General features: G+C 32.5%; 5 protein-coding genes across 8 annotated transcripts; 2 read left to right on the top strand and 3 right to left on the bottom strand.

Annotated features, from left to right (window-relative positions):
- The first annotated feature begins 4,829 nt into the window (after positions 1 to 4,829).
- LOC140982167 (egg cell-secreted protein 1.1-like) lies at positions 4,830 to 9,148 on the top strand. The gene is made up of 3 exons (XM_073448585.1): positions 4,830 to 4,850; positions 5,528 to 5,573; positions 8,237 to 9,148. Exons 1-3 carry the CDS (start codon positions 4,830 to 4,832, stop codon positions 8,686 to 8,688), a joined length of 519 nt encoding a protein of 172 aa, XP_073304686.1. The 3' UTR covers positions 8,689 to 9,148.
- LOC140982390 (abscisic stress-ripening protein 2-like) lies at positions 8,810 to 10,080 on the bottom strand. The gene is made up of 2 exons (XM_073448866.1): positions 9,759 to 10,080; positions 8,810 to 9,148 (listed from the first exon to the last, which is right to left on the bottom strand). Exons 1-2 carry the CDS (start codon positions 10,002 to 10,004, stop codon positions 9,005 to 9,007), a joined length of 390 nt encoding a protein of 129 aa, XP_073304967.1. The 5' UTR covers positions 10,005 to 10,080; the 3' UTR covers positions 8,810 to 9,004.
- A 4,892-nt stretch (positions 10,081 to 14,972) lies between these two features.
- On the bottom strand, positions 14,973 to 16,364 carry LOC140983170 (uncharacterized). Its single transcript, XM_073450098.1, has 2 exons — positions 16,031 to 16,364; positions 14,973 to 15,314 (listed from the first exon to the last, which is right to left on the bottom strand). Exons 1-2 carry the CDS (start codon positions 16,277 to 16,279, stop codon positions 15,129 to 15,131), a joined length of 435 nt encoding a protein of 144 aa, XP_073306199.1. The 5' UTR covers positions 16,280 to 16,364; the 3' UTR covers positions 14,973 to 15,128.
- Positions 16,365 to 19,257: 2,893 nt separating this feature from the next.
- LOC140983301 (phospholipase A1-II 1) lies at positions 19,258 to 21,996 on the top strand. Its single transcript, XM_073450286.1, has 4 exons — positions 19,258 to 19,435; positions 19,930 to 19,979; positions 20,348 to 20,988; positions 21,184 to 21,996. The coding sequence occupies exons 2-4, from the start codon at positions 19,967 to 19,969 to the stop codon at positions 21,781 to 21,783; spliced, it is 1,254 nt and encodes a 417-aa protein (XP_073306387.1). The 5' UTR covers positions 19,258 to 19,435; positions 19,930 to 19,966; the 3' UTR covers positions 21,784 to 21,996.
- LOC140983302 (uncharacterized) lies at positions 21,989 to 24,641 on the bottom strand. Of its 4 annotated transcripts, XM_073450287.1 has the most exons (7): positions 24,386 to 24,639; positions 24,127 to 24,174; positions 23,477 to 23,565; positions 23,221 to 23,398; positions 22,503 to 22,575; positions 22,337 to 22,420; positions 21,998 to 22,185 (listed from the first exon to the last, which is right to left on the bottom strand). In XM_073450287.1, the coding sequence occupies exons 1-6, from the start codon at positions 24,557 to 24,559 to the stop codon at positions 22,404 to 22,406; spliced, it is 579 nt and encodes a 192-aa protein (XP_073306388.1). In that variant the 5' UTR covers positions 24,560 to 24,639; the 3' UTR covers positions 21,998 to 22,185; positions 22,337 to 22,403. The 4 variants fall into 4 exon arrangements, with proteins under 4 accessions (XP_073306389.1, XP_073306390.1, XP_073306388.1 ...); XM_073450288.1 differs by lacking the exons at positions 24,127 to 24,174; positions 24,386 to 24,639 and adding an exon at positions 23,805 to 23,993 and having other exon boundaries at positions 21,989 to 22,185; XM_073450289.1 differs by lacking the exon at positions 24,127 to 24,174 and having other exon boundaries at positions 21,996 to 22,185; positions 24,380 to 24,641.
- Positions 24,642 to 25,170: the final 529 nt, after the last annotated feature.

Below are 25,170 nucleotides of genomic sequence, written 5' to 3'. Positions count from 1 at the left end.
GTAATAAAATAGACAGAAAAAGAACCGAAACATGAACAGTGATTATGATTTATCCGCTTGTATTATTATTTAATTTAATATTTTCATGAATCTACATTAAATTTATGCCATATATACTGATTTATATATAATAATTATTATCATTATTATTACGATCAAAGTAAAATACACTACATATAATATAGATCTAAACCTTTATTACTTACGGACGAAAAATCTGTCAATGGATGGTGGGTCTATGTTACATTGATATTTTTATTTTTATTTTTATTTTTATTTTATATAAAAAGAACAGTCGATCATATCACTTAAAAACAAAAAATAAGATGTTGATCGATATTTTTTAATTTATAGTGAGAGATTGTCTTTTACATATATATATATATAATTTTTGGAGAAATTTGTAAAATAATTTTGGTCAACAATTTATTTAAGAAAACGATCTTCTCAAATGTTTATATTTAAACCAAAGTTAAAAAACAAAATTTTCACTCTTTGTTAAAAAAAATTATGAATATTATTAAATGTGTTGTTTTTATATATTTTGAAATTAAAAATGTTTTCATTGTGTGTGTAGGTAAAAAAAATTAAAATGAAAACTATCCAAAGGGGATATTATGTTTGTTTGTATATATATATATATATAGAGATTTGATATATTGCACAATTATCGTGCACACCTATGTGAGCACCGATGATGTGTCGCTCACCCATGGAATACACAATTTTTCTATATTTCATCACATCCAATGAGTGAGTGACACCTCATCGATGCTCACATAGGTGTGCACGGTAGGACGGTAAGTGTGCAGCATATCAAATCTATTTTGGATAGTTTTCATTTGAATTTTTGTTACTATATATATATATATATATGATAACAAAAATTCAAATGAAAACTATCCAAAATCCAAAGGGGATAGGATGTTTGTTTGCTTCTACTTTCCTTGTGGGATTGTGTTTTCACGGTTTTAGTGTGGATGGATGGATGCTCAGTAATTGTCAACTAAATTATACACTAATCTATAGATGCCATATACAATCCGATCACCCATTTTGACTTGACTAAAAAAAATATTAATAAAATATTTTCTCGCCTTTGCTGTTGAGCTGGCAATGAGATATATTTATTTTTTATTTTAAAATAAGAGAGTAACTGTGAAAAAAATATAATAATTTGAACAAATCGTGTTTTAAAAATTGAGTTAATCTAATCAGAATGTAGCATGTTTTGTCCCTTTGTTTGTAAGTATAACTGAGAAAATTCTGGAAAATGTTATGTGCGTGTAAAAAGAAATCATACAAAACGTAAACACTTGCATGTGGGGATGATTATGGGACGGGTTTGGTCAAACCCGAGACCTGACTCTGTAAGGAAAATTAGGACAGTACTAGACCCGAACATGTCCCGTTTTTTCTTAAACCCATCTCGCCGCGTCTCAAATTCCGACCCGCTCAACCCGGGTTGGATCCACACACACACACACATATATATATATATAGGTCCATTCAAACTTATGACCCGCCTCGGACCCGTCATTGGACCCATTGTCTCGGACTCGTCCCTCTCTGCAACCCGTTTCACAGGGTTTTAACCCACCCAGAAAGATGCCAAGTTTTAACTTGGTCGATTGTGGAATTGGAAAAAGCTAAGTACTAAATAAATATTTATGATAAAGCAAAACTTTGCTTAAATGCAAATTACAGCCTATGTGAAAAGTGTAGAGTAATGATACATGATATGATTTTCTATTACCCCACTTTAAAAAGTAAACCACCACCACTTGGGGTATAGAGATAAGTGATCACCCCTCGACTCAATTTTCAAGTCTCTCCTTATTTTTGGTACATATGATATATTGCCACATTTAGATTGATAATCATTAGTTTTTGCAGCCGTTTCTATCAACAACACACAAGTCTGTATCTCACTAATTAGTAGGTTGGTTGTATATATATATAACATCTAAATTATACAATGTCAATTGATTAAATGTTATACTCAAAAAGGTGTAAATAAATCAACATTAGGTAATATTAATAATTAAAGAAATAGTAAGGTCGTCTGCACATAATAAAATAGAAATATTCGAAGATGAAACATGTGTACATGAATGAATCCACATGCCCGCATGGAGTTTTTCTAGTAAAAAAAATTCAAGGAAGTGGACCATTCTTCAATGCTTCTTTACGCGACACCTCCAAATATAATTTTTCAACTTTTTATATTGGTTCCACATAAGTTGATCAACCGGAATAAAATAAGTAGAAAACAAAAATTACACTTCACCAACCATAAATATTTATATACACACAAATGATGTGATACTCATCTATTAAATATGATAAAGTATATCAAAATTGTATATCCAATATGTGAGTATCAACTTATTGTTGAGCACAAAGATGAACACGGTCGATAGACAACACATTTGATGATTGAATCCTTGTATTCTTTTCATGTGTTGTCTGTTGTATCCTTGATTGTGAGGTAATGACGTAGTACGAGCATCCCTACATATAGTTGTTGAAGTTAATTATTTCTATCTTCATTTGATTGCTAACAGAGAGGTATTAATTCCCNTATTTGTTGTTATTAAAACAATTGTTGAGAATCCATTTAAATTAATCATTTCTATTTTCGTATTCAATTTAGTGACTAACCGCTGGGAAAAAATATTCTTATATTTATAAAATTTCCTCGTTCCATGCTTCTTGATATACTTGGAAGTCATTATGATCTAAAACTTGAATATATTATAATTGACATCCGACATTTTTTATATATAAAATTTTCTATTTAATCCTAAATATTACATACTCATATAAGTGGATTTGAAATCAAGACAATGTGAGTTTGGAATCTCGTTCTTATCATTAGACATAAAGATCCTCATGAAAGACGCGAGGAAAATCTCTAACAATCTCAACATCCTCTAGCTTCTGACCGACAAGAACAGGTGCTGAAGTAACACATACTAGAAAAACTTGACAGCCTCATCTCATAAGTTTCCTCGCACAGATGCATGAGATAATGTGCAGCATTGGGTTGTTCCTTACTGCCTCAAAGACAAAAGATTTCCCACGGGGTGTTCGAATAGATACTGACATCTGCCGAAAATATATCGAAGCTCCATTCATAGATAGTCAATCCATACCAAGAATGATGTCGAATTTAAACATCGGGTAATTAAAGTCGGACTTAATTCTACAAAAGTCTAATACTATATTGGTAGCCTCTCTTAAATTAGATATGGTACAAATATATTTGGTAGACGATTTAGCTGTCAATTAAATGGATCGGGTGGCTCTAAATCATTCCATAATAGTCGGTAACTCGAATTTGTTTTAGTGGTTTAGTTATTCAAAAGGACTCGTTAGGTCGAGCACGACAAGGAAAGCTGCATGCTTGTTCTAACCACCTTGCATTAAATTGTATTTGGACAAATTTTGTCAATATTTTGATCCACTGTTTCATGATTCAGTCTTAGATACTGGCGGTGCCATTGCATCACTTCTCTTCCTAAATCTCATATACATATATACACACACACATATAGTTAATGTGCTATCTCGAACCACTTGAGTTATTATTGATAGATCATGTTAATTACATCGGAGTCCCTCTATTTTTATATACATTCAATAGCATCTTCTTACGTACGTTGCTTTTATTAATGTTAATGTTTAACTTGGTCAAATGAACTTAATTTAATTAATTATATCCCTTGTCTTATTATCTCAACGAATTATAATTCATCTAGCACCAAAATCTTAAATATGGGACGATATTTCGGTATCGAAAACTAATTGTAACAATCCCCTCTCAACTAAAAAAACGAAACTTTGCATATGTTAATATTAAAACTTGGATCTAAGTCAATAACAAAAGCTAACTCAAAGGAAGAGGATTGTCCAAGTTCATATATGCAATTCCCAGAAATTTTATTCAACCGATGTAAGACAAATAACAAATCACTCATGCTCAGTAATGAAAATCTGGAGCGTAAAGTTTAAAAGTGATCCAACTATGAATAGTCCAACAAATGACGATGAGCCTTGGTCAGAATAAAAAATGTCTCCAACACAATGTTAAGATTAAGAACTGGATCTAACCAAATCTAAAAAATTAGCTCAAGGGGAGATTATTGTCCAAGTTCATATATACAACCCCAACCGATGTATGGTAGCTAATATTATATTAACTTTGATTGCATAGTCGTTTAAATCAATAGTTAACCTTTCATGTTTTAGGGATCGTTATTCTTTGAAAGAATAATTAAATTACCGAAAATATAACAAGTTTGATTAACCAATATATGTACAGTCAAATAATCACAAATATGATGATCGTGAACAAACATAATAAATAAACAACATTCTAAACTTACGAGGTTACAAATTTAAAAATATATTTGTCTTCGGTTGAAATATAAAATAATAATTATGTAGATAACATGAAAGTGGTGTGGAAAATGTTTCAATGAGAAATTATAAAATAATTATATGAAATTTTGCGAGAAAGTATTGATTATTTAATGTGACATAATTTTATAAAAAAATTTAATTGCAGCTTTCTAACCGTCAATCGTAAAAAAGTCACAGTCCTATGATTGTGATCGTGATTTTTGTGAAGTTTTATTAAAATAAAATAAAATAAAATAAAATAAAATGAAATACGTTTGCCAATCCAACAAAGGTGCTGTACAGCATCTAAGGACCAACGTACATCCACGTATGCAGTGGACTGTCGGTCACTGCAACTCACGCGCTTCATCACCGTTTTCGTGAATGAAACATTAAAATATGGTAGATTTGATGGTAAACCTATGAATTCAAACACAAGTTATGTGACGATCGAAATACTTTTCTTCACTTTTATGATTCACACAAAAAATATCGGTGCATTCCCAAGTCTATGCCTGGATGACATTTAGTACCAAAAATTAAAAATTTGGTATTGATATATTATATTTGAGTACTAACTATTTCAAATTTAGTACAAAAAATAAAATTTTGAGTATAAATTGGAACAACTATATTATAACAAAAATTGTTACACTTGTTTGAGTACTCAAATATTATATATTAATATCAGATCTGAAATATATGATACTAAAATATCGTATATTAGTATCATATTTTTAATATTTACCGATTTTCATCCGGAAAAAACTCGTGTCATTAATATCAATACTTGTTTTATATGTTTGAGTACTCAAAAATTATATATTAGTACCGGATCTGAAACATTTAACATTTGAATATTATATATTAGTATCATATTTTTATTTTTTGTATCGCTTTTATACGAAAAAAGACGTGTCATTAATATCAATACATTAGTATTCGAAAATCATACATTATTATCACATCTGAAACACTTGTACACTAATATTATATATTAGTATCATATTTTAAATATTTTGTACCAAACTTCATTCGAGAAAACATACGTGAGCCTCGGAGTACAGAAACATTTTTTGTTCGACAAAGATTGAATACACATAACAATATGAGATTAGAGATTTATTCATCATTTACTCTTAAAATATTATCTTTAAATTATTGTTGTGTGTACTATAATTTTTTTGAAGGGAAATAATATTGTCTAGTTTGATAGAATTATAGAATTAAATTATTTCCCTAACTATATCTTTCCTTATTGATTTAAATTGAGTATGGTAATATTATGTTATTTTGTCTTTCTTAAGATAATGAGATAATTGTGCAAATATATTTAAGCATATTGTTGACTTATTGAGATATTATATTTATGTTAATGATTTGATGAGATATGTTATCAATGTTTAAATAGAGTTTATTTCTAATCAAACTCTTATCTTCCCTTGTTTAATAGGTTTCCTTATGTGATAAGACTCTCATCGATAAAAAGGAAGACCAAGGGCTTTGTAGGACTGGCCGTTTTCTACTCAACATAATACACGCACTTTGCACGTTCTGAATCTCAGAGAAAAACACTGTCAACGTTGCTGCTGCCTTGAAAACTGCCGATAGCAAGTGTTGTCTTGAGTGTTGGGAACCTCTGCAGACAACATCCGTGACGAAGTTGGCTGAAGAGTGTTTCTGTGACTCTAGTTTTCGTTGGCGTTTCTTTTGCTTTCTTATTCACGTTTTAATATTGTTGGTTGTTTTTAAAAAGCTTTATTTTCTCAACTTGTTGAGAAAATTGATTTTTGTCATAATCACCAGTGATAAATTTTTGTGTAAACGATTTGGTTTTCTAGTGATTAATTTTTGCCATAAGGCACCGACTTGTGAATATTTAATTTTGTCCATCGATTTATTTCAAGTCAATTTGTGTTATAAAAAGTTTTCGCTGCATGAAGATGTTGTCCGAGATGTTGTAACATCTGGCACAACATTTAATTCTGACAAAATACAAATTTACTACTTTTACTCTTATTCTGATATTTTCATTATTTATTGATATCTGTCGGACAAAATAATCCTTACATTTTTAATGATACATTTAGATGAAATATTTTAGATAATTCTTGATATATAATTATTTTTTAAATAAATTTTGCATTAAGGAAACCATAAATTAACTAAAAAATGACATAAAAGGACAAATTTAAAATATAAAAACGACTTCACCAAAAGTTAGTTTCATAGATAATATTGATTGACAGTTTTATGTAATAATTATCTTTAATTTTCAATGTATTCAATGTCTTTCAAAGCACATGGATATATGTTTACCATAATATTATTGCTTTTGAGAGAAACTAGATTATAATAAAAACCTTAAATATAGAATTTTTAGTGATAAAAAAGTTACTCAAATATAATTACCATACAAAGTCACATAGTTTTTTTTTCTTAAAAAAAATATAATCCAAGCTCAAATAAAAGTACAAGAACATAAAATGTTATTTTGGGGAAGTTATTATTACAAGAAATTTATGATCAAAATCATATAAATATATGACTAATATCATTATTAAAAATTACAAATATGTTTTCGAACACGGAGAAGTTGGTGAAAAATCTCCAATCAAAATATTTCTTTGGGTTTACTCTCTACCCACAAAATTGTGGTACTATATCATACAAAATGTGGTATACTTCATGTGGAAATGTGGTACACTTCATGTGGAAATGTGGTACTAAAAAAGTACCCAAGGACTGAACATAAAAAAAATCGACGGCTGGGACTGAAGGCTAATTTCCCTTTCGAACACACATACATTAAAAAAAAAAAAAAAAATCCACGCACTCCAAAATTTATCAGCCATTGAGCCCGATATTAGCCCATAGATTAAATTGGAGCTGGAATGTTCCGTCGGGTTTATTTCAACCTGCCCGTGCAGGCAATGAACGGCCCGGATCACTCCACATAAGTGATTTGGACCCACCTTCATGTTAAAAAAAAAAAAAATTGACTCGGAAAAATCCGAGCCATTGGATCGACTCCTGCGGCAGTGCCCGCAGGGGTAGGGTCGAGTTAACCGTTTCGCCGCTAAAGAGATCGACGGTCTTAAACAAGCCACGCTTACAAATGGGCCCCACCATTACGCAATCCCAGTTGGCCAGTCACTTTCATGAGCTGTAAACCAAATTTTAATTTAAAAGCCTCCGGGTTTAATATTCTCATTGAATATTGAATAATATACTCGGTAACGTTTTAATTTACATTTTCCTGGTAAGAATATAATATAAATATAGAATATTATGATATAACATAGTGAAGCATTTCTACTCACACAAATTTGGAAGGATATATCGACTTATTAAAAAATGAAAAGAAATATCGTTTTCATTCGGAAATATATATAAAAATGTGTTATCAAAAATAATTGTTTAATCGAACTTATACATCACTCGAGGAATTAAATTCAGATGTGAGCTTTAGATACATCGTCCAAACGTTACACTTTTAAGTTCGTGTGCATGTGCGTGTGTGTGCGCGTGTGCGTGTGTATATATAGTGAGTAAGTTCTACACAAAATCTACTAGGGCCGGTATATATGTATGTTATACAAATAAGTCGATATTGCTCTGAACCGAACCATTGGTCCACCAATGAATGAAATCATATATATTTCAAATTAATTGTCAATCAATTTCAGTTACCAGACTTTTGGTTGCTCGTATTTATATTGAATTGAAAAATGTATTTATTACTCAAAAAAATGTCTCAAATCCTCGAGGGCAAGCCCAATGGAATGTCACACTATATCTTTGGGCTTAACCTATCTCAACACGTAACACCAATTTGCTTCGACTCAAACTCATTCCACAACAGACATAACATTCACTTTCCCAAGAATTAAATCCCCGAAAAAATGCAAAATGGTAACTCCCAAGATTCCACTCCTAGTGACACTCCCATGGCTTGTCCTAACCGTGACCGCAACGTCAAGAACGCCACAAATCAAGCCAGCCATCGATGCTGGAAATACTGCGAAACATGTAGGGGGCACGTTGGAATGTTTGGGCGCGTTTCTGGAGCTAAAGTCGTGCTCGAATGAAATGTTTTTGTTTCTTCTGAATGGAAGGTCTCATTTGGGGATTGATTGTTGTCGAGCCATTCGGATAATCACTCACGAGTGCTGGCCTTCCATGCTTACTTCACTCGGTCAAGCCATCACCGTAGCCTCTCATCCACTCTACCTTCAGTTGGGCCACATGCCTGACTTTCCAACGGTAGATGCACGTTGATGCACATTTTTCGTACTAGTGATCATGTGTAGATTTTAGAAATGACGAATTTATGAATGCTGCTTATATATATATTCTCTGCCATGTTTTCAGGTTGATATCTATTAATAGACAAGAAAAATATATAAGAGCTTTATTGACACCATATGTGAATGATGCATGGCATAATACCACATGAACACTCAATAACATATTTATTTTACATATATATATATAACAACATGCACGTATAACAAGAGAGACCCACACAAGCACAATCTTTTATTTAGAGTAGGATGGATTGTGGTGGTGGTGCTTTCCCCCGGCCTTTTCTTGCTCATGCATGTTTAGATTCCTTCTTCTCATGATTCTCCAGGAATGCGTAGCCACCGCCTCCCATCGTCACCGCCGTCCCAATCTCCTCCTCTAATTTGTTCATGTGCGTGTGCATTTCGTCCTTCTTGGCCTGATGCTTCTGATACTGACCATTTTCATGTAAAACGTCAAAATTAATATATGTGAGATAAGATGACGGATCAAGGTGATTATTGAATCTTTCGACGTAATACAAAGATCGAGCAAAAATTAATTAAATTGATTTATTTTTTATTTTTGCAAAAGGTTGCGTTGATTGGTTCGCGTATAGTCATTAATTGTAATTAGGGGCTTCGGCTACTAGCTAGCTAGTACATTTATTTAATTATAGAGAATTTGATTTGCGAGCCGCGAGTCATACGTACATTCGAGTGCTCACGAGTTGGTAGAATGATTATTATTAATTAATTACCTATATATAATTGTATTTTGTTGTTATCATTTTACATATTTCAGATTGATCAATTGTATAAATTTTCTTTTACACAAAGAATATCTGGAACAAGTCTGGTCAGTAAACATGATTACATAGACAATAATGACGAAAATAACAGTACATTAATTTACACGGTTATTTTTAATTTGTGATACTAATTAATTTTCTAGATATCAAATCAGACTAATATTAAAATCTTGTATTATTCCATGATCCAATGTCGTGCGTGGTAGGTTGCGAATAACATGAAATTTGGGCAATACTTAATTAAGGAATTTACCAAGGCAATAGGACCAGTAGTCACATTTCCCAGCTCACCGAGGTGTTCCTTGCGCTGATGAGGCTTTCGCCCTTTCTCAAAATCTGGTTGAGTTGTAGCGTAGCCGACGGTTTCTGTAGTCTCGTAGCATTGACCCGCACCATCAACCCCGTAGGCGGTTTCAGAGTGCACCACCGCCTCGACCGGCTTCTTCTCTTCCTCCTTGTTGTGGTGGAAGAGGTGGTGGTGTTGCTTCTCTTCTTGCATGATAAGTATATATTGCTCACCTCAGAAAAATTTCAACTAGTCAAGATTTTATTGAGTATATGAGATGGTATAAACATAGCTGGAGTGTGCTATTTATAAGGGTGAAATTATTTGTTCTGTTGGCGTTGGAAAATTTAATTTCTAGATCATAACTGTTTACATATTCTTTTGGATTATTATATGAATTTGCTGTTTTTTATTCAATAAATAAAGAATTATTCTTAGCACGAAGCCAAAGTGATCATACACGGAGCTAAACTGCATGGGTACTCAAATCAATCATGTTTTTAGATAAAAATAAATAAACTCCGTGATCCAATTTTATCTTATTTTGCTTAGTTTTTATGATTATTGTCACCCCAAAACCGAGACGCATCATCGGCGTTGTTTAACAATTAAAATCGCAAAACAACAAGCCACGTAGTATATAAAATAACCAAAAACCAGTTTATTACATAATCATAACTGTTTTTACAGTACATATCACAATTGCGAAAGCAATAACGTAAAGGAAAATAAAACTAAAAACAATGCTTGAAACTTTCATGTTTCGAACTTGATCACCAACCTCAAAAATTTGTTGTTCACCTTCTTTCACTTGATCTTCGCCCTTATCTGAGAAGGGAAGTAAGGGGGTGAGTGTTTGGAGAAATAATCAGTATGTGGGGAGATAATAGTACACAAAAAAATGAAATATATATATAATTTGAGTTCAAAGGTGACATGTCATAACATGAATCAATACATGAGACAAATAAAATTCGAAACAAGGTATCAAAACATATCGTAATTGGAGCATCAACTTATACAAAGCACTGTTATATATTCATCTCCTTATCCATGATATAATAATCAGTCTCTAATTATTACTCCTCTAAGGAAGTGAGGCCATATATCGATTATTATAACCCACCGCATCAGGGCCTTACCTATCTTGTCATGTTTCGGAAATTTTCTTACCACTTTTATTTCGAATCATAACATTGCATTTTCAAGATTTCATAGCATAGTAAAGAGATCATGCGGAATGAAACATATACAAAATTAAAGGTCATGAAACATGTAGTGCATGATTGAGTTTTCAAAAATAACAGGAACATCATTATTTTAAAACATACTTATAAGCCCACTCACATGTTCTTTTATCGAAATAAGTGTGAAAGACTTGTTGCTCGAAATGATATTCCTTGACATTCGAACTTGGCTCAAACAAAGGGTCGAGTGTTGTTCAGAATTCGGTGCTGCTTGGCTTGCTTCTTGGACGAAACTTTTGCTTGAAAACGAGCAGAGTGTTGTTCGAATGTTTTGTTGTTGAATTGTTTTCGAAATATGAGAGATTTCAAGCTTGTGAAATGTGATTCATGTATGACAATTGATACCCTTTTATAGATAATTGATAAGACACCCAACTACATGCCACGATCTCATGTCTCAAGCTTACTCCATGATTATTCAGCCCCTAAGCCGCGTTTTTATGCCACTAAGTCATGTTTAATTAGCCACTAAATCACGTTTTTATGTCACTTAGTATTTTGGATTTTCAGGGTCTTCACAATTATCCCAACTAAGAAAATAAAACTAAAAGCAAAAATATGAACACAATCAATTTTAACATGGTTCGATCCAATCGAGCTATATCCACGAGATAACGCTCAGCTATCAAGCAAATCTACTAAATATAAGCAATTACAATCCTACGAGGACTTATTCAAATAAAAGACTATCCTTTTCTAATCACACCTCTATGACGAACACATTTAGTACACTTCGCTTCGTGAGCAAAACTCGTCTTCAATATCCGTCAACTCGAACTCCCTTCAAAATTGCGGATTTTTCTTTCTCGATAACGTCACCTTCCTCTCCCAAGGAAAGAATCCCAAGTCTTTGAGTATGTGTGTACTACCAACAAGTTGAAATCTCGAATCAGAATGAATAAGGTGTAACTAAATGAATCTTGTCTCATAACTTGTCAAGACACATAATGTAACACAAAATAGAGTAGGTCTCTTGTGAGACGGTCTTACAAATCTTTATCTGTGAGACGGGTCAACCCTACCGATATTCACAATAAAAAGTAATACTCTTAGCATAAAAAGTGATACTTTTTTATAAATGACCCAAATAAGATATCCATATCACAAAATAAGACCCGTGAGACCGTCTCACACAAGTTTTTGCCCACAAAATATGCATAAATGTTTTTCTCCTCCAAAAATATGTGCGCTCAAACTTTAAATATTTGACACTAAAATCATTGATATCTCTCAATCACACGTAATCGCTCTCGGCAATGTTCAAAATTAATGAACACTCGTTTATATAGAAAACTTCGTCATATTTATGATAAACATTATCTTTTCAAATCTTGAATCGTATTTTTTCAAGATTATATTATCCAATATTTTCATCACATATTCTAAATATATTCAAACATATATCATTTTCATTATTTCTCTATTTTCAAAAATCTTCAAATCAATATTTAAAATTTCTTTACAAATAGTTTAAAAAATAAAGCGAAGCAAAATCACATCTAATAAATTCAATCATATTTGTATAAACGTANTATATATAAAACGCGATCACATTCTGCCAATCACATTCTGCCACTAATAAATATCGTGAGTATCGTGGAGGGCATGTCATGGATTAATTGGGCAGATTGGAATTTTATATTCTTCACGGGTCTTTAATGTATTCGATCTGTAATGTATTCCTTTTATATATTATCTTTAATGTATTCTCATTTTGACAAATATGCACAAACGAATCAATCAATCAATCAAAATCCAATAATGCAAATTCCTTTGTATCCAAGGAAAAAAAACGATCTCCTAATTTTTATTTCTTTTATAATTTTCACAAAAATGACAATTTTGCAATTTTTTTAATACAAAAATTTAGTATAATACTGTAAATTTTTACATCTCAGTCTAAAGTACTCGCTATATATCATCACAATTCAAAAGAATTAATTATTAAATCTTAGTTCTGTCTGGGTTAGTAAATGATAATAGTGACTCCGCCAAAATATTATTGTTTGGTCTGCTGACATAAATTGCAACGCGTATTATGATCAACTCTGGTCTTCCAATTACGTGAAAAATTATACTTTCGATATTGCAATTTACACAATTTTTTTATTTTTATTTTTGTTATCGATTAATTCACGATTTTAGTTATGGAATTTGAATATTTTTTCAATTTTGATATCATTTTACTGAAATGTTGTCGTAACACCAAAAAATACTGACTAACGACAAAATATATATAATATAACAAGTGTAAATATTCATTGTATTATTTGTCATTTGAGTGGAAGCTCGGATTTAGGATATTTTCAGTATCATATATTCTTTTTATCGAAAGAGTTCTTCTGTACTCGTCGTCTCATCCTATTTAATATTTGGTAATAGATACATATGAATATTTGGTTTTGGTGATCAATATTATATACATTCGTCAATGTCATAAAATAATTGGAGCACCGCCACTTATGTTCAGTTTTTGACATTTTACCGTGGATGTTTTTGAAAATAAGAAAATTGATTTTTTTATATTAAAAAATCATATATTGCTATACTTCTACATAACGAAAACAAGAAAAAAAATACCGTAAATTTGTACTTCATTTTTAAATATTTAAAGTAAATTACTTGTTAGCCACACTGATGCAAATATGGAGAGTTTATTTATTTATTTTCAAAAAATAATAAATTTTAAAGAAGGTTAAAATCATGTTTGATTTCAATTGGTTAATGTTAGGAAATCATAAGAAATAATTCATTAAATTTTTCTTCATTTAATGAAATCGATATTGCTTTGTATATATGTATGTTATACAAAGAAGTCAAAAAATGAGATTCTACAATTAAAACACTACATCAAGATTGTATCTAAATAATGTACATCTCGACACCGAATATTTCACATTAATTGTCGATTAGATTTCAGTTACTAAACATTTGGCTCATATTTATTTTTGAAAATGTATTTATTATTCAGCTCAAACTCATTCCACAACAGATATAACCTTTGGATTAACTTATTTCTGTATATAACACCAACTTTCTTCAGTTCAAGCTCATTCCACAATAGAAATAACATTCAATCTCCCACAAATTAAATACCCAAAAAAGGCCAAATGGTAACTCCCAAGATTCCACTCCTAGTAAAACTCTTTTGGCTAGTCCTAACCATGACCGCAACATCAAGAACGCCGCAAATCATCAAGCGAGCCGACGAGGCTGGAAGCACTGCAAAACACAATGGGACACGATGAATTTTTGGACGTGCTCGAATGAAATGTTATTGTTTCTTATGAATGGAGGGTCGTCTCATTTGGGGCTGGATTGTTTTCGGGTCATTCGGATTCACTCTCGAGTGCTTAGCCTTTCATGCCTACTTACTGGGCTGTAACCCATGCCTAAAATGGGCTTTGATCCGGCCCAATAATGGTTGATGCACATTTTTCACTAATCATGTATAGGTTTTAGAAATGATGAATTTATAAAGGCTGTTTATATATATTATCTACTATATTTCCAGCTTGATTGATATGATATCTATTAATGAACAAGAAAATATAAGAGTTTTATTGACACCATGTGAAATGTGGCATAATACACTCAAAAATGTATTCTCTTACATATATATAACAATATAAATATAAATACAGAGAATTTTTTTCCTGTATATTTGTCTTTTTGAAATTATGGTTCTCTATATTGTCAAATTTCATTTTTGTTTGCTATATTTGTTTTTTGTTGTTGCAATTTTAGTCTTTAATTTTTCCGAGTTGACGCTAACGTGATACCAAGATAATGATGATGTGGCGCTGACATATATGTGTCAAATCAACACTCACGATGGAAAAATATTTAGAATTGCCAAAAATTTAAAAAGTATAAGACTAAAATTGAAATTTGATAACATAAAAGGCCAAAATCGTACAGTGAAAAAATTAGGTGACCAAAAAACCATTATTCTATATAAATACACATACATAACAATAGAAACCCACACACACAATTTTTATTTAGAGTAGGATGGAATGGACTGTGACAATATGTAAGAACCAAAATAATATAATGGCATATAAAATTTGTGGGAGGGCAAAAATAACTAATGGTGGTGGTGGTGGTGGTGCTTTCCCTCCGCCTTTTCTTGTTCATGTTTAGCTTCCTTCTTCTGGTGATGCTCGTGGAATGTGTACCCACCGGCTCCCACCGCCACGGCGGTCGCAATCTCCTCCTGTATTTTGTGCCTGTGCTTGTGCTCTGGGTCTTTCTTGGCCTGATGCTTCTCATACTGATCATTTTCATGTATATATGTCAAAATTAATATAATGGTAATTGAATTTTTCAACATAATATAATTTGGTAAATGATTATTATTTGATTACCTACATATAATTGTATTTAGGGTGATGAAGCTGATGGGATTCTCAGACACTGGATTTCACCGATTTGATCACAAAATGAACGATCCATTATTATTATTATTATTATTATTATTATTATTATTGACTTTTATTTAAAGAGAGAGAGCCTAATGTCATATATATCCCGGACTGAATAAATTTGTATGATCATACAATATAGTCTCCTTAGAATTTGAGGTAATTATTTTGTAAGATTAATATATATGAGAATTAGTTAGATGTATCATTGATGCATACAAGAAGAATTCATTTGTGTGAACCTCAATCTTGCGATGTCGTGTCAAAATAATATGTCTGCGATTGGATTGATGAATATAATTTAGAGGGCCGGGGATTTGATTTGGGAAATGTTTGATCGATGAATTTCAAATAAAGCTCATTTTAGTTGTAAATCAGTCATAATTTCCAATGAAATTACATAACTTGATATGAAATGAATTTAAATTCTACTTGAATTTTATTCATTCAAACAATCTAATATCAAATCTACTAATGCTAAAATCTTGTATTATTCCATGATCCAATGTCATGCATGGTAAGTTGAGAATAACATGAAATTTTAGGCAATAATTAAGGAATTTACCAAGGCGTAAGCACCAGCAGCCACAGTTCCCAGCTCACCGAGGCGTTCCTTGCCCTGATGAGCCTTTCGTTCTTTCTCATAATCTAGTTGAGTTGCAACGTGACCAACGGTTTCTGTAGTCTCGTAGCGTTGGCCCTCAGCATCAACCCCGTAGGCGGTTTCCGAGTACACCACCGCCTCAACCGGCTGCTCTTCCTCCTTCTTGTGGTGGAAGAGGCGGTGGTGGTGGTGGTGCTTTTCTTCCGCCATGCTAATGACAATGGTTATAGGTGAAGACTTTATTGGATATGAGATATTATAGACATGGCTGAAGTTTGCTATTTATAAGTGTGAAATTATCTGTTCCGTCGACCTTGGAAATTTATATTTTAGATCATAATTGTTTATGTAATATTCTTTTATAATATTACATGAATGGACTGGTTTTTATTCAATAAATAAAGAATTATATATTCTTAGGGAGGAAGCCANACCAACTAGTTCTGTCTGGATTAGTAATTGGTGATAAACTTCACCAAATAAGTATTGTCTGATTAGCAACTTGCTCACATAAATATCAACGCGTATTGTCAAGTCTAGTAGTCTTCCCATTACGTGCAGCGACCGGTGTTATTAAAATTATATAAGAATAATTTAATTATTTTAAAAAATAAGAACAAAAGTTGTGTAGAAAAATTTATAAATTACACCTCAATAAAATCGATTTTTTTTTTTTGTAGTTGAAAATAATTGGATTGCCGGCACTTATATTCAGTTTTTTGACATATTATATACAGTGGATGTTTTTAATGATAAAAAATTATATATTGAGACAATTGCTATGTTTTCTACACAACAGAAACAATAAAAATATACTCTGAAATAATTCATTGAAATTAAATAACGTGACTTAGTTGTTAAGCATGCAACTTGTTTCAAAGACTCGTTTTCACACATCTCTTTCTCAAATTTCTTCTCATAAATGAAGGAAGTTGAATGAAGTTCTTTAGTAAAATAAATAAATAATTAAAACGTTTGACATGCGAGGCATAAACGCTTTTTGAGCATAGGTGACGTTCGCTCGTGTAACGTCTCAGATTTTACGAATGTTTCTACTGTATTAAGAAGAGTTTTTTCAACGTATTTATGTACTCACTCACACAAACCCTAGGAAACTTCTCATGGGTGATCTTTTTACGCACCATAGAAAACTTAACAGGTGGTCACTATCACGCTTAATTTTGTAGTTCTTATGTAGTGAGCTTCCAAAAAAATATCATCTTTCTTGATATGAGTAGTACATAGTAAATCTTTTAAGCCCATCTAAACTGCATAATCTCATACCTGAACAGTATTGAAATCCCTCGTATTCCGGTGTGAGATCGGTTCATTGATGTTCCATTCGCCCAGAAGTTTGCCAAGAGCCGCTCATTGTCCGTGCAACTTCATGGATTTGGCGATCACTCCGTGCCCTCTTTGGCCCCAGTTGTCAGCTTGAATCGAGCTCCATCGAATTATATATGCATATTTTGAGTTTCATACACACACACACACACACAAATTCTATATGTTGCACACCCATTGTACACACATATATGAGCACCGATGATGTGACATTCACCGATTGGATGTTTCTAATATGTTAGCGTCACATCATCTGTGCTCACATAAGCGTGCACTGTGTGTGTGCAACATATCAAAACTAAAAACACACACAAATTTTAAAGTTTCATTACCAATAGGTAAATGTCACCTCATCAATATATATATATATTGCGTAGTACTTAATAGCTCTACGTAACTATTCTTCTGTACATTATCCCATGCATAGAGATGTAAACGAACCAAACCGTTTGTGAGCTATTCAAAGCTCGATTCGATAAAAGCTCATTTGAGCTCGTCTAATGAGGCTCGTTAAGATAAACAAACCAAACTCAAGATTTACAGTACTCGGCTCGTTAGCTCGTGAACATGTTCGTTGGTTNTAATATATTTTTCTTTAAATATATAATTTACTTTTTAATTAATTTAATGAAAATTTAAATGTATAATTCATATTTATTAAGCTTGTTTAGGCTCGATAAAGGCTTGAATAAGCTCGTGAGCCATGCATATATTCGTTAAATAAAGCTCGAGCTTGGCTCGATTATAAACGAACCAAGCTCAAACATTCAAGAGTTCGGCTCGGCTCGACTCGATTACATCCCTACCCATGCATATGCTTTTGCGATCTCATCTGCTTTCTGACGTTCGTGGCTTGAAAGCTTTCTTTATATATGTATGTGTATATTTATATATAATATATATTGCATGAGTAAAAATTAACGATCCTAAATGTAACGATTTGAGGTTGTGTTTATTTTTGTATTTTGGTGAGATATTGAAAAGAGATATCATAGTTTAATTTGGATGGAAAATTTAATAAGAATTTGAGGAAGATTTCATTAAATTTGTAATAAATTTTTTTTTTTAAAAAAATGAGGGTTACTTAAGGAATTTGAAATTATAATTTGTAAAGTACTAGATGGATATGGATGCGTCTACGACCAAAACGCGGAAAAAAATGTTATTGGAGCTAGGTTTACCTTATTGGACTCAAGAGCATCTTATTTTATTCCATTTGCCATGCATTTTCGTCAATATTTAGCTCATATTAAATTATTTTCCTTTTATTCTCGCAAGAATCTTCTTTGGTCCATAACATTGATAAATTGTAACTTGAAAGCAAGATATAATAATCATGCAATTGAGATGAATAAACCCTCAAGAAAAAGTTTAGTTCAAACTTTTAATCAATATTTGTATTATGTCGGCAAAATAAAATTCAACTCAAATAAATGATTGGATAATAATGGTAAATACTTGGGTTAAACCTCCTACATTCTAGATATATTTCACGTGTTTTATATATATATATACACTTTTGTTATGTTGTTCATCAACTTTAATTTGCTAAGTTCAGTATTAATCATCCAATAGGTGAGTATACTTCATTGTGAACACGTNTATATATATGCTCTAAGAATGATGCTTGATGTTATGAATAAAATCTCAGGTATTAATATTAGATTAATTGAATTTGTTCACTCTTCAGTATTATAGATCTGAACGAAAAGTATGATAACAAATTTACTTTACTTACAACTATGAATTTTAACAGATATGGAAGAATGGGGTTTGCTTGCAGTTGGAGTCCAAGAATATTAAAACTGTTATGGAGGTGAACGAGGTTATCTGTAGACAATTTTTACACCATTATACGATCATGATGTAAGAATTTGTGTGTGGCAACTACTCAGTAACCATAGAAGAATGGCTAGCTATATATACGCGTATACTTGCATTTTCTCTCCTACAACACCAAATACAGAAAGGTATTTTCAGAATTTCTCGGGCCAAAAGGAAGCGGAAACACGATCAAACAGGGTAATCGTTTATTATTTGTATTATATTTATAAGATATTACTAAATTTTTGGGTCTGACTCGATAAACCCCTGCTTATTCAAGGACCTCAGCCGTCTTTTGATGTAGCCCCCAATATTTCAGACAAATTTATGGCTTTTTTCCCTTCAAAAGAGAACAGTAGAATGCAATTTTTCATCATTTGACATGATCTTTTTACCATGCATGCAGCAAATGGAATTTAGAGAATTTATGGGTGCTAACTATATTGATAGTTTCTTCATTCACTCACATAACACATGTGCCGAGTGATGAATCATTATTACTCATTCATATATCATAGTTGAATGAGTTACGATGATTTATTTACTAAGTACACGTGTCATGTGTTGAGTGGATAAAGACACTACCTATGTGGATAGCATCAACAAAACCGTAAATGAATGTGTTTGTTGATGAATCAAAGTCGTTTCTTGATCTTATTTACATTTTGCTGCTATTTTGTGTTTTTTAACAGGAATATCTCCGTTTCCGAAGACACTCTAAACGGGAATATGACTCTCAAAGGTTAGCATTTCAATCTAAAATTGTTAAATAAATGTAAAGTGTCCTAAAATCTTACTCGGAAGATATCTTAAAAAAAGAAAAACTGTAGCTACCGGTCTTATTAAATTAATTTCTCCATTAAATGTGCGTAAGAGATTAGCTACCAGTCTGTTAAATTAATTTATCTAACGATTTCAGGATGGCAACTAAAAGTTTAATGAGAATAGACGATTTTGTATTTTAAAGGTGAAAATTATTTTTTTTAAAAATATTAATATTGTTCGTTCCTTTTTCTGAGTACTATAAATTCATGAGAAACCATGAAACAAACAACGCATTTAAAAAAAAATAATAATAATACTTGAATTTTTTGTTACAATGTGGCGAAGACAAGGTGATCAATTTCTGCAAGAGGAAACAGAGGAGAGAAGTCAGCAGCACAGAAGTGAAAAGCGACATTGCCAAAAGATGGAGTCTTCTAAGTGGTAAAAACCAATGGCAAGGTCTGTTAGATCCTCTCGACAGGGACCTTCGTCGATATATTATCAACTACGGTGAAATGGCCCAAGTAACATATGACACTTTCAACCACGAAAAGGCATCAAAATATGCAGGAAGCAGTAGATATGCAGAATATGATCTCTTTTCTAAAGTAGGAATAGATAAAGGCAGGGAGTTTAAGTATCAGGTTACAAAATATTTTTATGCGACTTCATCTATTGAAGTTTCCGAGGCCATTATTGTGAAATCATGGTCTAGGGAGGCTTGGAGCAAGGAATCGAATTGGATGGGGTATGTTGCTGTGGCCACAGATGAAGGGAAAAATGCATTGGGGCGAAGGGATATTTTGATAGCTTGGAGAGGGACAATTCAGACTCTTGAATGGGCGAATGATTTGGAGTTTGTTTTAGTTCCTGCTCCAAATATCTTTGGAACTAATGCTGATGTCAAGGTGCATCTAGGCTGGTATTCTATATACAATTCTGAAGATCCAAGATCACTATTTAACAAGACCAGCGCAAGAAACCAGGTAAGTAAATGGATAAAGTGGCAACCAAAAATATCTTCATATCCAGTATCCAATAAAATAGAAAAAACAGGGAGGCGGGAACAAAATTTATAGCTAAAACATAATTTACGTGGAAAGGCGTTACTATCTTTGATCAGCTCGGTGTCTGTACATGCAGACATAATTGATTAATTTGAACAATTGTAATGCCCTTAGGTTCTCACCGAGGTAAGAAGATTGGTGGACGAGTACAAGAATGAAGAAATCAGCATAACTATAACAGGACATAGCTTAGGAGCAGCGGTCGCCACACTAAATGCAGTAGACATAGTTGCTAATGGATACAATAGGCCTCGGGAAATGCCTAACAAGGCCTGTCCTGTCACAGCCTTCGTATTTGCCAGTCCTCGTGTGGGGAACGGCAATTTTAGTAGACTATATGCAAACCTAAAGAATCTTCATGTTCTGCGCACAAAGAATGCACTTGATGTTGTTACATCATACCCCTTGATAAACTACACAGATGTTGGTGAAGAGTTGGTCATTAACACCGAGGAATCAGACTACTTGAAGAATCCAGGCAACGAAAACAGTTGGCATAGCTTGGAAGTTTATTTGCATGGAGTTGCAGGCACCCAGGGGAGTAAAGGGGGATTCAAGCTCGAAGTTAATCGTGATATAGGGCTTGTTAACAAGTACATGGATGTGCTGAAGGACAAACATTGTGTACCAGCTTCGTGGTGGTGTGAGAAGAATAAAGGTATGGTGCAGCAGGAAGATGGATCTTGGGCATTGATGGATCATCAGGATGATTGATTTTGATTTAACGAGGTCTTACTGTATAGCATATTCAAGTATCTCCAAGGAAGAAAGATTCGCATAGAGCAGCCAGCTCCTGACATTTTCCACAATTCTATTCAAGGCTGTATCAAGATACAAAATATTTTATTACATTAAAGAATGTCTAAGCCATCTCCATCGAAGCTCCTGAGTCTCCACTGTGGCTAATGAAACATTTTTATATACAAATCCCTCACATTGTGAATATAAAAATAAATGGTATATGCAACATATTTATGTTCTTATAAAGTCACCAACAAGAATACAATGTCAACAATAAGAACTTGAAAAAAAAAAAACTATTTGTTTCAACTCAACCTGACTTTGTACTCCAATTGCCGTATGAAACAATATCCAAGGCAATCAAGGTTGTTAAATCTGAACAAGTAAAATAACTATCAAATTCATTCTCCGTTTTAAAATAACTACATTAGAAGTTCAAAACACATTATGCTCAAACTAAAGCATTCAAAAGTTTGAACCAATGTAAGCAATGATTAATACTCCAAAGGCAAGAATCAAACCTTACCACATTCAAAGTAAGCATTATCCACAAATTTAGGTGGTCCGCACCTTTTACATTGATCTCTCAAATTTTAAAATAACTTCAATCCTGTCCGAAGAGTAATATATAATCAGGAGTCGTAATTCCTTTCTTTTGTGTGTGTGAGAGGATGGGAATCAAATTATCTCACCTCTTCCGCTCTGCTTAACTTTTAGTGAAGTTTCAATGCGTTCAATGAGCTTGTCGGCAGTCATCGCACCCTCCTGAAATTTTTTTTTTGATAGGAAACTAAACTTTATTATTAAAATACAAATTTTACAATAGTAGCGGATGAGTAATCCGCAAAACGAGTGTTGTTACAATCGAGAAAACACTATCACACTATCGTCATGACCATAAAAATTTTCAATCCCTAACTAAGTCTGAAATAGATAAATGATTAAACTCTGTCAGCTTAGTCGTCCAATTCGCAACCCACGCTATCGTCATGACCATAAAAATTTTCAATCCTAACCAAGTCTGAAATAGATAAATGATTAAACTTTGTCAGTCGTCCAATTCACAACTCTGAATTTGATCTTTTATATGTTATAGGATATTAATACATTTAACCATAAACAGTCCTCAAAAGTTGACAGTTGACACCACATAGTAAATCATGATGAGCTTTTATGAATGAAGAATATAGGTGTTAATCCACATACACATATCAAACCAGATAGTTCTAATTGTGACACTGGGATCCAAGACAATCTGAAAGCTATGGGATAAAAGAAATTTTTCTTGTCATTTCCCACAATCTTTCACTTGTCTTCTCTGGCTTAGTCAATAATATAATAAGACACAGCTGAATCTTGCAAGCATCAAGCAAATATTTGAAGAAACAAGGTAACTAAAATGCTGCTTACAAAGCGATCAACTGGTTTTCCATTCACAAACAGAATGAAAGTTGGTAACGCCTTTATACTGTACTCATTTGCAAGGCTGGAATATTTCTCTGTGTCAATTTTTACCACTAGGATCTTACCCTCCATTTTAGTGCTGACTTGTTCTAGAATAGGATCCATAAATTGGCAAGGACCACACCTAAAAATTTCAAACACAGAATCAGGACAAAACTTATCACATAGAACATCTGAAGTTGAAAGTAACAAAGAGACATACCAAGTAGCATAAAAGTCTACCAGTACTGGTTTATCAGATTTTTCCAACAACTCATCAAAAGAAGAAAATGTTTGCTGCTTTGATGCAACCTAATGCAATGACATTCATTCTATTAGCTCCAACATATGACAAAATCTAAAAGCCTTGATACTGTCAAGATCAACTATTTTGAAAGAGCTTTTATTTCTTGGTTAGTTATATTATTATTATTATTATTATTATTATTATTATTATTATTATTATTATTATTATTATTATTATTATTATTATTATTATTATTATCTTGAAAAGTCTGCCATCAAAATGCTTACAGGTAGAAAATTCTAACCTTATAATACAAGCTTTCTTGTTGTGGAACAGGGGAAACACAAGGTGCAGTGTTTTTGTTCGTTGTTTCTTTATGACAAGGTGCAGTGTTTTTGTTCATTGTTTCTTTATGACCTTGTAGCTCGAGTTCCAGTTCCATACATTTCAGTTTCACAAGTAATGATACTAATTCTAAAGCATATTTAACCATGTCTACAACTCCGAGAAGAATTTTACCAAGATAATCTCATTAATTCTTGAAAATAAATATGGAGAAAGCTCAATCTTTTGCATTTCGAAATCTCTTTCTTTCACTAATATTACAAGGGAAAAATGGAATATACCTCCGCAAAAACCAAACACCACCATTTCAATTGTGGATAAAAAAATAACTACAAAATAAAAACTGAAATTAGAACAAGTCCAACCAACGTCACCAAGTACAATCACCAATCCATAATCGTACAAAAAAAAAACAGAACTTTTCCCTGCCCAGAATAAAAAACAAATCACAACGAACCTTCAAATAAATTTCTAAACCACAACACAAATTGTTGAAAAAAGGTCATAGTTGCTAATTTTCATTAACAAAATAACATTAACCAGAGTTCGGCGGCTTGGCTTAGATTTGAGGGACTGGCTCCGGAGTTGGAAGGTGCGAAGCTCCGTTGGGAACTGAAGAGAGGTCAAGTGCGGAAGCTTTGAAATCGTCCATGTTGAAGAAAACGATGTTTTAACAACGGTTCTGGGGACTGCCGGCGCGGCAGAAACGGCCATTTTACGCTGTTTTGCAGAGGGAAACGGGATACACAGAAGATCGATTACTTGGGAGAGATAATTTGATACTGTGATATCAGTGGCAAAGAAAACTTCGAAAAAAAACGTGTGAAATTGATAGCATCGACATATGATATATCATTAACACTACGAAAATTTAAATTTTATTCACTGTTTTGCTAAAGTAAAATTCAACTATATGTTATTCTAATAAATTGAAATCGATTTATTTTCATGATATATGATGATATCCACGTGAATCGGATACCGTTTATGTAGACAATCCATTGGATAATGAAAGTAATTTAGTGTTTAGGAATTTGAATAAAGATAATGACTTCAATAACACTTGCAAACAAGAAAGGAACTCGTGAATGGGCGTCGGAGGAGTGTCTGGCGTGGCCACTCCGATGTTTAAGTTAATAGGTTTAAAGATGAAGAACACAAGCAATATCTCAGAAGATATATGTGAGTGCATGAGAGTTAAAAATTTTCAGAATCTGTAAATGACATTAATACCTGCTATTTATAATAGAAAATCTCATGATTACCTTGTTTTCAGTGTCATCTCTATGGCAAGTCGGCTGCCTATACTACAGCTTCTGATGATT

The sequence above is a fragment of the Primulina huaijiensis genome, chromosome 8 (assembly GCF_012295235.1).
Source record: "Primulina huaijiensis isolate GDHJ02 chromosome 8, ASM1229523v2, whole genome shotgun sequence".
Taxonomy (NCBI): Eukaryota; Viridiplantae; Streptophyta; class Magnoliopsida; order Lamiales; family Gesneriaceae; genus Primulina; species Primulina huaijiensis.
The sequence above is the reverse complement of the archived record's forward strand: the minus strand, read 5'-3'. Positions and strand labels throughout refer to the sequence as shown.

What these genes read in the sequence shown, in the direction of transcription:
- LOC140982167 (XM_073448585.1), top strand. Translation starts at nt 4,830, where the DNA reads ATGAATTCAAACACAAGTTAT. An exon ending in TGAATTCAAACACAAGTTAT is followed by an intron (nt 4,851 to 5,527) that starts GTGACGATCGAA and finishes ATGAGATTAGAG; the next exon opens with ATTTATTCATCATTTACTCT. An exon ending in ATTATCTTTAAATTATTGTT is followed by an intron (nt 5,574 to 8,236) that starts GTGTGTACTATA and finishes TCAACACGTAAC; the next exon opens with ACCAATTTGCTTCGACTCAA.
- LOC140983302 (XM_073450287.1), bottom strand. Translation starts at nt 24,559, where the DNA reads ATGGCCGTTTCTGCCGCGCCGGCAGTCCCCAGAACCGTTGTTAAAACA. An exon ending in GGTGTTTGGTTTTTGCGGAG is followed by an intron (nt 23,566 to 24,126) that starts GTATATTCCATT and finishes TCATTGCATTAG; the next exon opens with GTTGCATCAAAGCAGCAAAC. An exon ending in GTAGACTTTTATGCTACTTG is followed by an intron (nt 23,399 to 23,476) that starts GTATGTCTCTTT and finishes TGAAATTTTTAG; the next exon opens with GTGTGGTCCTTGCCAATTTA.
- LOC140983301 (XM_073450286.1), top strand. An exon ending in AGACCAGCGCAAGAAACCAG is followed by an intron (nt 20,989 to 21,183) that starts GTAAGTAAATGG and finishes TAATGCCCTTAG; the next exon opens with GTTCTCACCGAGGTAAGAAG.
- LOC140982390 (XM_073448866.1), bottom strand. Translation starts at nt 10,004, where the DNA reads ATGCAAGAAGAGAAGCAACACCACCACCTCTTCCACCACAACAAGGAG. An exon ending in CTACTGGTCCTATTGCCTTG is followed by an intron (nt 9,149 to 9,758) that starts GTAAATTCCTTA and finishes GAAAATGGTCAG; the next exon opens with TATCAGAAGCATCAGGCCAA.
- LOC140983170 (XM_073450098.1), bottom strand. Translation starts at nt 16,279, where the DNA reads ATGGCGGAAGAAAAGCACCACCACCACCACCGCCTCTTCCACCACAAG. An exon ending in CTGCTGGTGCTTACGCCTTG is followed by an intron (nt 15,315 to 16,030) that starts GTAAATTCCTTA and finishes GAAAATGATCAG; the next exon opens with TATGAGAAGCATCAGGCCAA.